We start from the raw sequence: 12,823 nt of genomic DNA on the forward strand, positions 1-12,823 counted from the left end.
ATTAGCAGTCCAAGTGAACCACTGTCCAAAATTCTTAAAATGTAAATCCTCAAAAAATGTTATGAATGAAACATCTCTACCCTCAGAGAAATGGAATACTGTTTTAAAATATATGTTTCATTGCAAAATGTAACCAAGCAAAAATATTTTTAAAATTAAGGCAAATCCACACACAGTCATTCACTCTTTACAGTTAAATAATAGTTATGTCTAGTTATCGGATAATTAAAAAAACTTAGATAAAGAATCAGCAATACATTTTTTTTCCTGCAATGTGGACAGTTTTTAAAATGTTGAGGCTGTAATATAGTCTGGCGTTCCATTCCTTTAATTTTTTCCACAAAAGCATAATTCAGAAATCCCTCTGCTTCAGTTCCTTAGAGCTGATTATGTTACTTAATTTAACTCGAGATAAACTTGTTGAGCCTCAATCAAAAAAGACTTATTGATGATTTCCTTCTGATTATCCAAATCCCCAAAGAAAGTTTCAGAAAAACAAATTTCTGTTTGTCGTGCTAATTTGGTCTCCAATGATGTTTAGTTATACCTCAGGACCCTACACATGGAGGAAATTTTCCTAGAAGTTTTTTTCCTGCAACTGCTGTCTTCTTTAGCTCAACTGGTCTTTTCATGACCATTGGAGAAGCTACTACGTCCCACCATGCTGATTACTTCAAAACACAGCATTCAATGCTCCTCTGGTGGTAAGGTTATGCCTTTTCACAGCAAATGGCTCTTAAGTCCCAAAGTGTAACAACAGGTTTACCTGCCTCATTTCAAGGTCAAGGAGTTTTTTTTTTCTTTTGACAAGAATTCTCTGTTGTTCTCAAGTATCATATTCACCATCATAGTAAAAACAAGGACTGCAGATGCTGGAAACCAGATTCTACCTTACAGTGGTGCTGGTAAAGCACAACAGTTCAGGCAGCATCCGAGGAGCAGGAAAATCGACATTTTGGGCAGAAGCTCTTCATCAGGAATAGAGGCAGTGAAGCTGCAGGGTGGAGAGATAAATGAGAGGAGGGTTGGGGTGGGAGAAAGTAGCATAGAGTACAATAGGTGAGTGGGGGAGGAGATGAAGGTGATAGGTCAGAGAGGAGAGTGGAGTGGATAGGTGGAAAGGAAGATAGGCAGGTAGGACAAGTCATGGGGACAGTGCTGAGCAGGCACTCTGCCTCTATTCTTGATGAAGGGCTTTTGCCCAAAATGTCAATTTTCCTGTCCCTCAGATGCTGCCTGAGCTGCTGTGCTTTACCAGCACCACTCTAATCTAAAATCACATTCATCATCCCCATATTCATACCAGTGTTTGCAATTGGCCTCACAGCTATAACTTGGGGACAGATTTTCCACTGGCCAGACATTGTTATGCCAATATTAATGGGAGTTCAGCATTGGGACCCTGTGGAATCGTAGCACACTCTGAAAACATTGCATGGAAAATAGAATTTTCCACTGGGAATTACTCAAGGCTAGGATCCCTCCAAAAAGTCTCCATTTAAGTTGGACACTTTGGATGGTTCTGACGGAATTAATTAAAATGGCTTCTCAGGTGAAGTGGGATTATTAAATAAATAGTTTGTCTCCTGTGTAACAATTAAACTGGTTACATTCATACCTCACCCATCCCAAACTACACTAGCCCAGACCACATATACTACCTCAGAACACTACCCCTCATGCAGCCCCTCATTGGGACTGAACCAATAAATTTGAGATCCAACCAACCATTCCCCTGCAGTTGGATTGGACTTGACCCTCCAACAGCCAATTCCACCAACAAACAACCCCATCCTCTGTAGGAAATGACCCATAACCAACTCCTCCCCAATGGTCCTGACCCATGACCAAACCCTCCCCCGATGGTGCTGACCTGCAACCAAGCCCTTCTTCTGCTGGATCTGACCCGTAAACATCTCCACTCCCTGATGGACCTTCTCAACCCTTCCAGTTCCTGGACCCAGTTCCCTGTACCCTGCATTCCTCCTCTCTCACTGAACATGACCCAACCCATTCATCCTGTCAGAACTGACCTGAATACTGACATCCCTCCTCCCTAGAAACCTGACCTGACTCACTCCCCCCACTACACTTAACCTGGACCAGCCTCTTCTCATGCCAGACCCAATTCAACTCAAATCGGTTGCTGTCAGACCCAACCATCCAATCCCATCCCTCAGACAGACCCGAATCAACCCCCTGCCTCTGGACTTGGTGACCCAGGACCCACCCTCCCTATCCCTGCAGGACCTGATAAACCCTGCCCACCCTGACACACCCTGAACATTGCTTCACTCACCTGTCCCCTTGCCACCTTGCAACTTAACCCAGGCATGTGATTCCATTAAAACAAATCCGAGCAATTAGCTTAAGCGATGTGGTGTGACTAGTTCTGAGCAGAAATCTTTAATTTCATTGATGAAATGATGTCATAGACTTTGCAGTATCCAGTACTCAGATGTTAGTAATCTCAGGTGTACACTGAAATGAATCAAAAACACAAAGTGCTGGAGAAGAGAAATTCAGCAGGTCTGACAGCAAGTGTGCAGAGAGCTCTGGTTTTCTCTCCACAGATGCTGCCAGACCTGCTGAGTTTCTCCAACACTTTGTTTTTGTTTCAGATTTCTTTCATTTGCAATTCTTTGTTTTGTTTTACTGAGCTGGATCATCTGCTTGGCATCTCTAGCTGATGGTGGTTGTAAATACTTCTGCCTTGTACTTGCACTGATGTGCTGGACTCCCCTATAATTAAAGGTGGGATATTTGTAAAGCTTCCTCCTCCTTCTGATAGCTGTTTGATACTCCACCACCATTCAGGGCTCTATGTGGCAGGACTGCAGGTCTTAGATCTAACCCTCTCTTTGTGGGTTCATCTATGTATGCTATTTCTGCTCTTAGACATGTGAGTAGTCTTGTTTTGTTACTTCACCAGACTAACACCTAAATTCAGCCCTAAATGGGAGATCTCTGACTTTTCAACAGTGACTTCCTAGATGTAAAGTCTCCCAAAAGAAACACCCTCTCAACAGCTACACTGTCAAACTTCATCAGGATCTTTCAGAGTCAGAGTCATACAGCATGGAAACAGACCCTTTGGTCCAAATTGTCCATGCTAACCAAGTTTCCCAAACTAAACTACTCCCACTTGCCTGCATTTGGCCCATATCCTTATATACCTCTCCAATTCATGTATCTGTCCAAGTGTCTTGTTGTAATTGCACCTGCACCTCCCACTTCCTCTGGTAGTTCATTCCACATACAAACCACCCTCTGTGTGAAAGTTGTCCCGCACATCCCTTTTAAATCCTTCTCTTCACACCTTAAAAATATGCCTTCTTGTTTTGAACTCCCTTTCCCAAGGGAAAAGATCTTTGCTATTCATCTTAACTATTACGATTTTAGAAACCTCTACAAGGTCACCTCAACCTCCCATGCTCCAGTGAAAAAAAGTCCCAGCCTATCCAGCCTCTCCTCGTAAAACTCAGACTCTCCGGTCCTGGCAATATCCTTGTAAATTTCTGAATCTGCTCAAATTTAATAATATCCTTTCTATAACAGGGTGACCAGAATTGTACACAGTACTCCAAATGTGACCTCATCAATGTCTGCACAACCTCAACATGATGTCTCAACTCTTATACTCAATGGTCTGAGCAATGACGACAAGCTTGCTAAATGCCTTCTTAACCACCATATCCAACTGTGATGCAACTTTCAATGTCATCTTTTACTCTTTTAAACTCTGGAGATACAGGCATAGCTTGTCCGATCTTTCCTCTTAAGACACTGCACTCTTTCCAGGTAATAGTTGAGTAAATCTCTCAAGTGGCCCCAATGCACTTATGTCCTTCCTTAAATAAGGTGACCAATACCGAATACAGTAATCCAGATGCCTTGTATAAATGAAGCATAACCTCCCTACTTTTGTATTCAATTCTACTTGTGATAAATTATAAAATTCTTAGCTTTCCAAATAACTTGGTATACCTCTATTCTAAGCTTTTATGATTCAGGCCACTCTGGCTACACTCTTTCCCTCTGCATGGTAGAGCTCTACAATTTTTCCTAATTCAATAACATACTTCTTTTTATCTTCCCAATAAAATGGTCTATTTCACATTTTCCCACATTACACTGCATTTGCTACATTTTTGCCAATATATTTAACATATTTTTGTACAATCCTTCTGTCTCTTCACAACTTACTTCCCTACCTATCTTTGAGTCATCAGCAAACCTGTCAATTTACCTTCAATTACTTCAACAAAGTAACTTACCTGAATTCTAAACAGTTGAGATCTATATACTGATCCCTGAGACACACCACTCGTTATATCTTGAAGAAAGTGAGGACAGCAGATACTGGAGAACAGAGTCAATAATGTGGTGCTGGAAAAGCACAGCTGGTCAGGCAGCATCCAAGGAGCAGGAGAATTCACATTTCGGGAATAAGCCCTTCTTCAGGAATGAGGCTTGTGGGCCAGGGGGCAGAGAGATAAATGGGAGGGGGGGGGGGGGGGCGGCTTAGGGGAAGGTAGCTGAGAATGTGATAGGTCAGAGAGGAGGTGGAGCAGATAAATGGAAAGACAATGGACAGGTCAAAAAGGACAGTGCCGAGTTAGAGACTTGGGACTGGGATAAGATGGGGGGAGGGGAAATGAGAATACTGGTGAAATCCACATTAGTGCCTTGTATTTGCAGGCTCCCGAGGCAGAAGTTGAGGCATTCTTCCTCCAGGCGTCAGGTGTTTAGGGTTTCACGATTGAGGAGACTAGGATAAGTGGGGGGGGAAGGAATCCTCCATCACCAACTCATAACCACCCGACGCCTGGAGAAAGAACGCCTCAACGTTTGCCTTGGAACCCTGGAACCATATGGGATTAATGTGGATTTCACCAATTTCCTCATTTTCCCCTTCCCCCCCACTTTATCCCAGTCCCAAGCCTCCAAATCGGCCCCACCCTCTTGTCTTTCCCATCTATCTGCTCCACACGCCCCAACCTATCACCTTCTTCCCCACTTTCATTTACCTAATGCATTCTCAGCTGCCTTCTCCTCAGTCCACCCCCGCCTCCCATTTGACTTACAGCCCCCTGACCCACAAGCCACATTCCTAATGAAGGGCTTATGCCTTAAATGTCGATTCTCCTGCTCCTCGGATGTTGTGCCAGCATCACACTCTTGACACTCATTATATCTTGCCAACCTGACAAGGACTCATTTATGTGCCTACTCTCTGCTTCTTGTTAGCCAAGCAATATTCTATCCATGTCAATATGCTACCCTCTGGACCTTGAACTTTTACTTTGAGAAAACCTTCAATATGACATCTTAATAAATGCCTTTTGGAAACCTAAATACAGTATATCCATTTGTTCTCTGTTATCCACAGCACATCTTCAAAGAACTTAAATACATTGGTCAAATATAATTTCCCTGTTGCAAAACCACGCTACTTTGCCAGATTACATTGAATGTATTCAAGTACCTTACTCTGATTTTTTCAAAAAAACTTTCAACATTTTCCTATGACAAATGTTAACTCCCTTCTTTCTATTTCCCCTTTTCAGTAAATGAGTTATATTCACTATCTTTCAAACTAATGCAAACATCCCTGAATAAAGGGTGTTTTGGAAAATTAGAACCATCTCACTCGTGACATCTTTCAAAGACTCGAGATAAAGTTTATCTGATCCCAAGCACTTGTTAATCCACAGCTCCAACTTTTACTCTGCACCACTTGTCTGGTGATTGAGATTTGCCTGAGTTCTCCACCCATTCAATTCCTGATTTATCATTGTTTTTGAAATTACATATATCCTCTGTAATGAAGATGAATGTAAATTACCTATTCAGCTTTGTTGCCCTTTCCTGGAATCTCCCTTAATAGTCCGCCTTTTGATTTTTCCCACCAAAGTGCATGACCTCACAGGTTCCTATATTAAATGCTTTCTGCCAATTTTTTGTCAATTCATTTAACTTTTCTATATCCCTTTGTAGATACCTAAGTTCTCAATGCACATGTCCTCCCGCCTATTTTTGTAAGTAATCTACTTGTAAGTAATCTAAATCTAATCAATTTTTGTATCATCAGCAAATTTACATACATTATACTCACTCCTCTCTTCCAAATCAAAAAGGTGCATGGTAAATACTTGAGGCTGTTGTGGCACTCCACTTGTTTTGTATTTCCAACCTGGAAAAGACTCACTAACTCTGACTCTCTAGCTTCTGAGTTTAAGTGCAAAGGAACTCTAATTATTGACACATGGTGTTAGTTTGTTTTAAACCTTTTAAAAATTTTCCAGATCTGACATTCCTCACCTTCATAAACACAATATTGAGAAAGGTAAACAGAAGGAATTCCAAACTAGTACACCACATTCAATGTGTTCATTCCAATTATTTATTTGTACAACAATATAAAAATAATTTATTTATAATTGGCATGGTACTAAGCAACATATTCTTCCATTTATGTTAAGATTAGCATAGATAAATACAACACTTTACACAACTTGTAAAAGTATTTGCCAGTAATATAAGTATAAAACCTTGCAACATTCTCGAAAATATTTTGTCATTATAACTTTTGATGTAAAAACTTCTTATATTGATTTTGGCCGTAACCAGGAGTTGGACTCATATCAGTCCAAATCGCCATTAACCAAAAGAGGCTTCAGCATTCTTTGAAGTCTACCTTACATGTCAATTCAGCTCCTTTGCATTGTCTGACTCAGCACATCTTTCCAAGCAGTTCCACGATTAAGTCATCAGTGCACCCCAGCTGAACAAAACATCTCATATCACAATCCATTGCAACATTACTGTAAATGGGCGAGTTCAAACAATTTTAGGTGCAGAAATCGATCATGCACTCGGGATAGGTTGTTTGGAAACGCGCTCCTTTTGGGGCATGTGGTGCGCACTCACACTAACTAGGATGTAATGACTCCGTCTGGAAAAAGTCGAGCAGAATTGTTTTCATCCTGGTAGGTCATCTAGTTCATGATTCTTTCCCGGTATGATCAGTGGTACTTAAATATATACATTTTAAAAAATAAAAACCAAATTGACTTTTTTCTTGAAGTGTGGGAAAAGAAATGTTGAACCAGTCCCTTGTTTGCTTGGGGTGGGGGTTGCAAGTCGTTGTTTTTAATTTTCAAAGTGAACAGGGTGGGGGCGTCGGTTGTTTAGTGTACGCAGTAGCTAGGAAGGCCTTCCATCTCTGTGATTAGTTTGCGTTCTCCTAACTCCCACTCCACGCAAACTCAGAAGGAGTTTCACCTTCAAGTGAGCTCCAGGAATCTGGAACATTTTTTTCGCCTGCATTCCACAGATTCCTCTCCCAGCCGGCGTAATAATTTTTCTCTTGACACAATTCCATAATAGAAGTGGCTGGCATAGCAACCCTGCACTTCTGCCAAAACATTCTTTTTTTAAAAACAAAACGTTAAAAGTGTCTTTTACAAAAACGCGAAAAAACCCCAATTTATAAATATAAGATATTAAACGAGGAATACTGAATCTCATCGATTCTGGCACCTTCAGAAGTCAGATTCTGGCGAGATCACTGTTTGTATTTATTACACCCTCGGTCCATCAATGAGTTTTCCCCATTTGTGCCCGATTCCACCCCACAGCCACGGGGTGGAGGGCTGTGAAACGGGATGACTCCCATTCCCAGACGCTGGGTTTTACACCACTGCTGGGAAATGTAGTTTTATTATCGAAAACCGAGGACGGACTCTGCTGGTAGCTGGGCGGAGAGGGAGTGGATGTCTCTTGGCGTTGAGGGGGAAGGCCAGTTTTCATCTATCAGGGTCCCCTGTCTCGAACACTGCTCAACACGAATCGGTTACCAAGGCAGACCCAAGTCTGCAGTACAACAGCTTGCATTAGAGATACGTGACCGTGAGCTTCCCTGTGTACTGCAAGAGGAGGTTTCCATCCTGCAAGACTTACCTTTCCAGTCCACCGGGATAGGGAAAGCATGGAGCGAAATCACTGGGCATAAAGTATGTGGTATTTGCTTGAAGGGAGAGAGAGCGAGAGGAACTGGGGGTTTTAAAACTACAAATCCCAGAATTCCTCCACCTCTCCCCCCCGACACACAGACACACACATATACATAAACTCACACTGGAGCACGTCAGCTCACGTCGGGAACGTCACGGAATAGTTGGATCGGTTGCAATCGGTGAGTTTTTTTTTGTTGGTGAAGTTTGGTGGACCCGAGGGCAGCGGAGCTGTCAATCAGCGGCGCGAGTGTCCGGCTGGGACGACAGTGGACAGGGCGGGAGAATCAGTGTCCTCCCTCCCACCAGACCCACAACAACCCTGTCTGTCCAACCATCAATCATCCCGAATACGGCTGCTCCTTCTTCCCCCCCCCCCCCCCAGTGTGTGTTTGAACAGTGGAATCGTGATAGAAAGAAGTACCTGGGGCTGTGCTGGGAAAGTTAGCTCAGACTTTACTGGGCTGGATCTGAGAGAGGCGATCCTGGTTTGTCTTCGCAGCCCTTTTATCGTGAGCAAGAAAGATGAGCGGCGGCGATATCGTCTACAACGGCTGGCTGAGGAAGTCTCCACCGGAGAAAAAGTTGAGACGTTACGTAAGTTTTTTTTTCTTTTTTAAAAAAATCGAAAACATTTTTGCATGTATTGCAGAATAAAATGCGGTGGTAGTGCTGTAAAAGTTTAATGTTTACCTGTACAAGATTAACTTATCCTTCAAAATAGTAGTCGACTATTCCTTTCGACATAACATAATAGTCGCACTCAAGAACTACTGGCAATTGTCCCCTACACCTTAATCTTGCTAATATGTAAATTAGGATTATTTGGAGTTGCTGTGCGTGACATTTTTATTGAAAAGTTAATTTGAGTTGTGGCCAACATAGGTATGGTCCATTTAGTAGTTTTATTTCAGATTTTCAACGTTCGCAGATAATCTTTCAAAAAGCAATGGAGTCCTTTGTTTGTGGTGAGTATGTTCTGGTGTTTACTTTTTTTTTACGGAATTGCAGTCACACATGGCTGAACGCAAGAGAAATCTCCTGTATGTTGAACAGTGAGAGTTTTGAAGGGACAGTGGCTGAATCGCACACTGTCAGAAAGCAAGTTTCCAGGACGGGACACACCCATTAACTTGGCTGCTGCTTTGAGTACATTTGAGGTAGAATTAGAACAGTATTCTAATGCAGGTGCAATGCCAAGCGACTTGGAAGGATGAACTATTTGTTAGTAATGCGTGGAAATCTCTTGCGAAGTCACGGGTCTCTCACCCCAGGATTTTCTTTCGTGCTGCATCGAGGCATTTTGTCTGGCGGCTGAAAGGAAGTTAGACTGTTTTCAATCCTAAAAGGTGGCAATAAATGGGGCTTTTCCCCAGACGTATTTCTCGGTGATCTGTGAAAGTGTTTAGGACCAGCCGAAAGTGAAGAGATCCCTGCATTCAAAATTGTCTTCAGGTCATTTCAGACGAAATCTCTGTCCTTGACAGAGGTTTATGTCATCGCATAAAGTTAAAAACTTTCCCTGCAACTGAACTGTTCCTTTAGACTTAGACCACCCAAAGCTCTCATGACGAGTTGCAATGGTTTTACTACTAGGTATTATATAACTTACAACACTTAACTATGTGAGGCTTTTCATACTTTAGCCAATAGGTTTAAAGAACTAGTGGGCTAATTATTTACTGCAGCTTGAGAAAATAATTGTTAGTGGTAGGAACTTTGAACCTTTTTTGTTTTGTAGTACCTACTTGAAATAATAACTTAAGGTAGTCTTAAATAAAGACTAGTTTTATGGTGATGTGACTTAGCACATTTGAAACCTTTTTTTTGAGATATACCTTCTTAAAGATTTATTTGTGGAAATATATGAATTTTCTTCAAGGATTTTACTTGTCTCATCTGGTTTCCTCCCACAATCCAGAGATGTGCAGGTCAGGTGAATTGACCAAGCTAAATTGCCCAGAGTGTTTATTTTTTTTGAAACTGCGATCGAAGTGTTCAGAAATGAATATTGCTTTCTGCTATTTAGTTGTACAAGAAAGAAGAGGATTTCTGACACTTGCCAATTCTATTACAACATCAGTCAGTGACTCTATTTGCATATTGAACAAGCCTCTATCAACCTTTTTCATTTATAAAAATGTGGAGTGAATAAATCTGTGATGCGTGCAATTTCTACTTTATCAAGCATCAGTCCTGTGTTCCCATAATTGTTATTAATGTAAGAAATTATTAAGAATAGGACTTTGGTATAAATAGTGATTATTTGTTTGCAGCAATATTTTTGATCCTGGAGGAAGTACAAATACAAGATTATAGCTGTGTTGATTTAAGTTAATTAATTAAATTATTCAATTCCTATTTGTAGTAATGCCAAAGAAAGAAAACATTTGAGAAGTTTGTATTTAGCTCCCCAGCTAAGACAAAAACGGATTCAATGTATGCTGTATTATTAACATCTTCAGACTGTAATAAAGTAATTCACAGCCAATTATTTCATTTTTGAAGTACAGGCAAAGTACAGTACTTTATAGGCAAATATGGTAGTCAGACTATGCACAATAAGGACCCAAGCACGAATTAAATAAATAGACACAATCACATTTGTATTGACTCATGGATAAATGTTGGCAAGGACCTCAGGAGTATACACTTGCTCTTTAAATAACATATCACAGGATTTTCTCTATTTACCTTGATAGGTGAATGGCACCTTGGTTTGAAGACTCCTCCAAAAGATAATGTACTGGCATGTCACGTTCTCTTTGTCCCATTCTGGTGTGCCATTACTGATTATGTACAGATGTGTTTGAAGTGAAACTTGACCCTCAACCCTTGACTTGGCAATGAGACTGCTCTGATTAGAGTGGTGCTGGAAATACACGGCAGGTCAGGCAGCATCTGAGGAGCAGGAAAATTGACTTGACTTTTTGGGCAGGAGCCCATCATCATTCTAATTTCCAGCATCCTCACTTTCGCCTAATAAGTCTGCTATCATTGGCCTAAGCTATCATCTTTATTTAGTTCTACAAATTTAACACAAGCATCCTAAAGTAATTTAATTATCTTCCTTCTCCCCCCCCCCCCCCCTCCAATCTACCCCCCTGGCTTCTCCTAGCAGCAAACAGTCACAGATTTCATTTACATAGTGTATTTAATGTAGTAAAACAGTTTTAATGCTTTTAAAGTATATTATCTGACAAAACTTGTTACTGAACTACACAACTGGCCCATAGCTTGGTCAGACATAGACATTAAGAAGCATCTTTAAAGGAAGCAGCTAGAATGAAGGAGTGAATTCCAAAACCTTGGACCAAATATTTGAAGGTTTTGCTTCCACTGTTGAGTCAAAGAAAATAAAGAATGGGGAAGATCCAACACAGGAGGAACACAGATTTCTTATAGTCATGTGGAGATCACAGAAAATGCTTCCTCTTTTTCTTTCCTATCATGTGTGGAATTGATTTTATGTGTACCAATATCACAATGATTTGTGCCACAAGTAGAAACAAAATAACCTCTTTTTTAAAATGTTACCATTAGTATGGAAGAAGAAACAATGCCATTCCTAATCATTGACACAATAATGTACAAGTCCACAAATTTTAACAGATTTACTGAATTAAACTTTGAAGTTACCTCTGTGCCATTAGAATGTAGATTGTAAATACTGTACCATAACCACTACACTCTCATGAGAGATACATAAGTTTAAATATCATGCAAAATCTAAATACATTGAATTAGTAGCAATGGGTGAAGATAAGACTGGGATCTTCTGTTTGTTGTCAATAGAGCTGAGACAGTTTGCCTTTTGAACTGTTAGAAAATGTCTAAAAGGCAACCCTTCCTACATTCGTTTTTTTTAAAAAAAACTGCAGTGAATAATGAGGAGAGTAGCACACCATTTCTTCACATCAACAGTTGTAATCAATGAGGGATAAATTGTCTCTGGTACGGAGCAAGTTCTGTTTTTGTGAAGTGGCAGGGTGAAGAATATTATTGTGGGAAAGTGGGGGAGATAGCATTTTGGTGAACTAAGAATTGAAGAAGTTTCTTTATTCACTCAAAGGATGTGGATATCACTGGTTAGGTCAGCATTTATTACTCATCCTTAATTGCCCATTGGGTAGTTAAGAGTCAACCACATTACTGTGGGTCTGGAATAACATGTAGGTCAGACCAAGGAAGGATGGCAGTTTCCTTCCCTGAAGGATATTAGTGAACCAGAGGGTTTTTTCTTTATTCATTCATGGGAGGAAGGTATTGCTGGCAATTACTGCCCAACCCTAATTGCCCAGAGGGCAGTGAAGACTCAACCACATTATTATGGTTCTGGAGTCACATGTAGACCAGACCAGGTAATGAGCAGTTTTCTTCCCTAAAGGATATTAGTGAACCAGATGAGTTTTTCTGACAATTGACACTGGCTTTATGGTAATCATTAAACCAACAATAATTCGACTAGGCCATTGCCTCTCCTCTACTTTTCCAAAACACTCAATGGTTTCATGGTCATCTGGATTCTTAATTCCAGATTTGTTTTAAACTTTAATTCATATTCCACCATCTGCCATGCCAGGATTTGAACTCTGGTCCCCAAAACATTACCTGGGTCTCTGGATCATTATATTACACCGACAATTGTTTTTTAAAGATCTGTGAATTGTGAAGCACACTGTCTTCCAAGTAAATGGGGTCTTAATGCTTTCAGAATTGAATCGGAGAGTAGTAGTATTGGAAGTACAGGCAGTTTAAAAGGTCCCATGAGATAATCTCAAAAGAACCATTGTACTATTATTTAG

General features: G+C 40.7%; 1 protein-coding gene across 10 annotated transcripts in view; it reads left to right on the plus strand.

The window, feature by feature from the left end:
- The first annotated feature begins 6,858 nt into the window (after positions 1-6,858).
- Positions 6,859-12,823, plus strand: part of gab1 (GRB2-associated binding protein 1) — a 235,421-nt gene continuing 229,456 nt past the window's right edge. Inside the window, exons 1-2 of one of the 10 annotated variants that reach the window (XM_072584139.1) lie at positions 6,859-6,992; positions 8,521-8,615. In XM_072584139.1, coding sequence (XP_072440240.1) covers positions 8,544-8,615 — 72 coding nt within the window. In that variant the 5' untranslated portion in view covers positions 6,859-6,992; positions 8,521-8,543. Of the gene's footprint in view, positions 6,993-8,183; positions 8,616-12,823 lie in introns of those variants that run through there. The other 9 variants (XM_072584140.1, XM_072584150.1, XM_072584138.1 and 6 more) reach the window with 9 other exon arrangements.

The sequence above is a fragment of the Chiloscyllium punctatum genome, chromosome 14, assembly GCF_047496795.1.
Source record: "Chiloscyllium punctatum isolate Juve2018m chromosome 14, sChiPun1.3, whole genome shotgun sequence".
Lineage (NCBI taxonomy): Eukaryota > Metazoa > Chordata > Chondrichthyes > Orectolobiformes > Hemiscylliidae > Chiloscyllium > Chiloscyllium punctatum.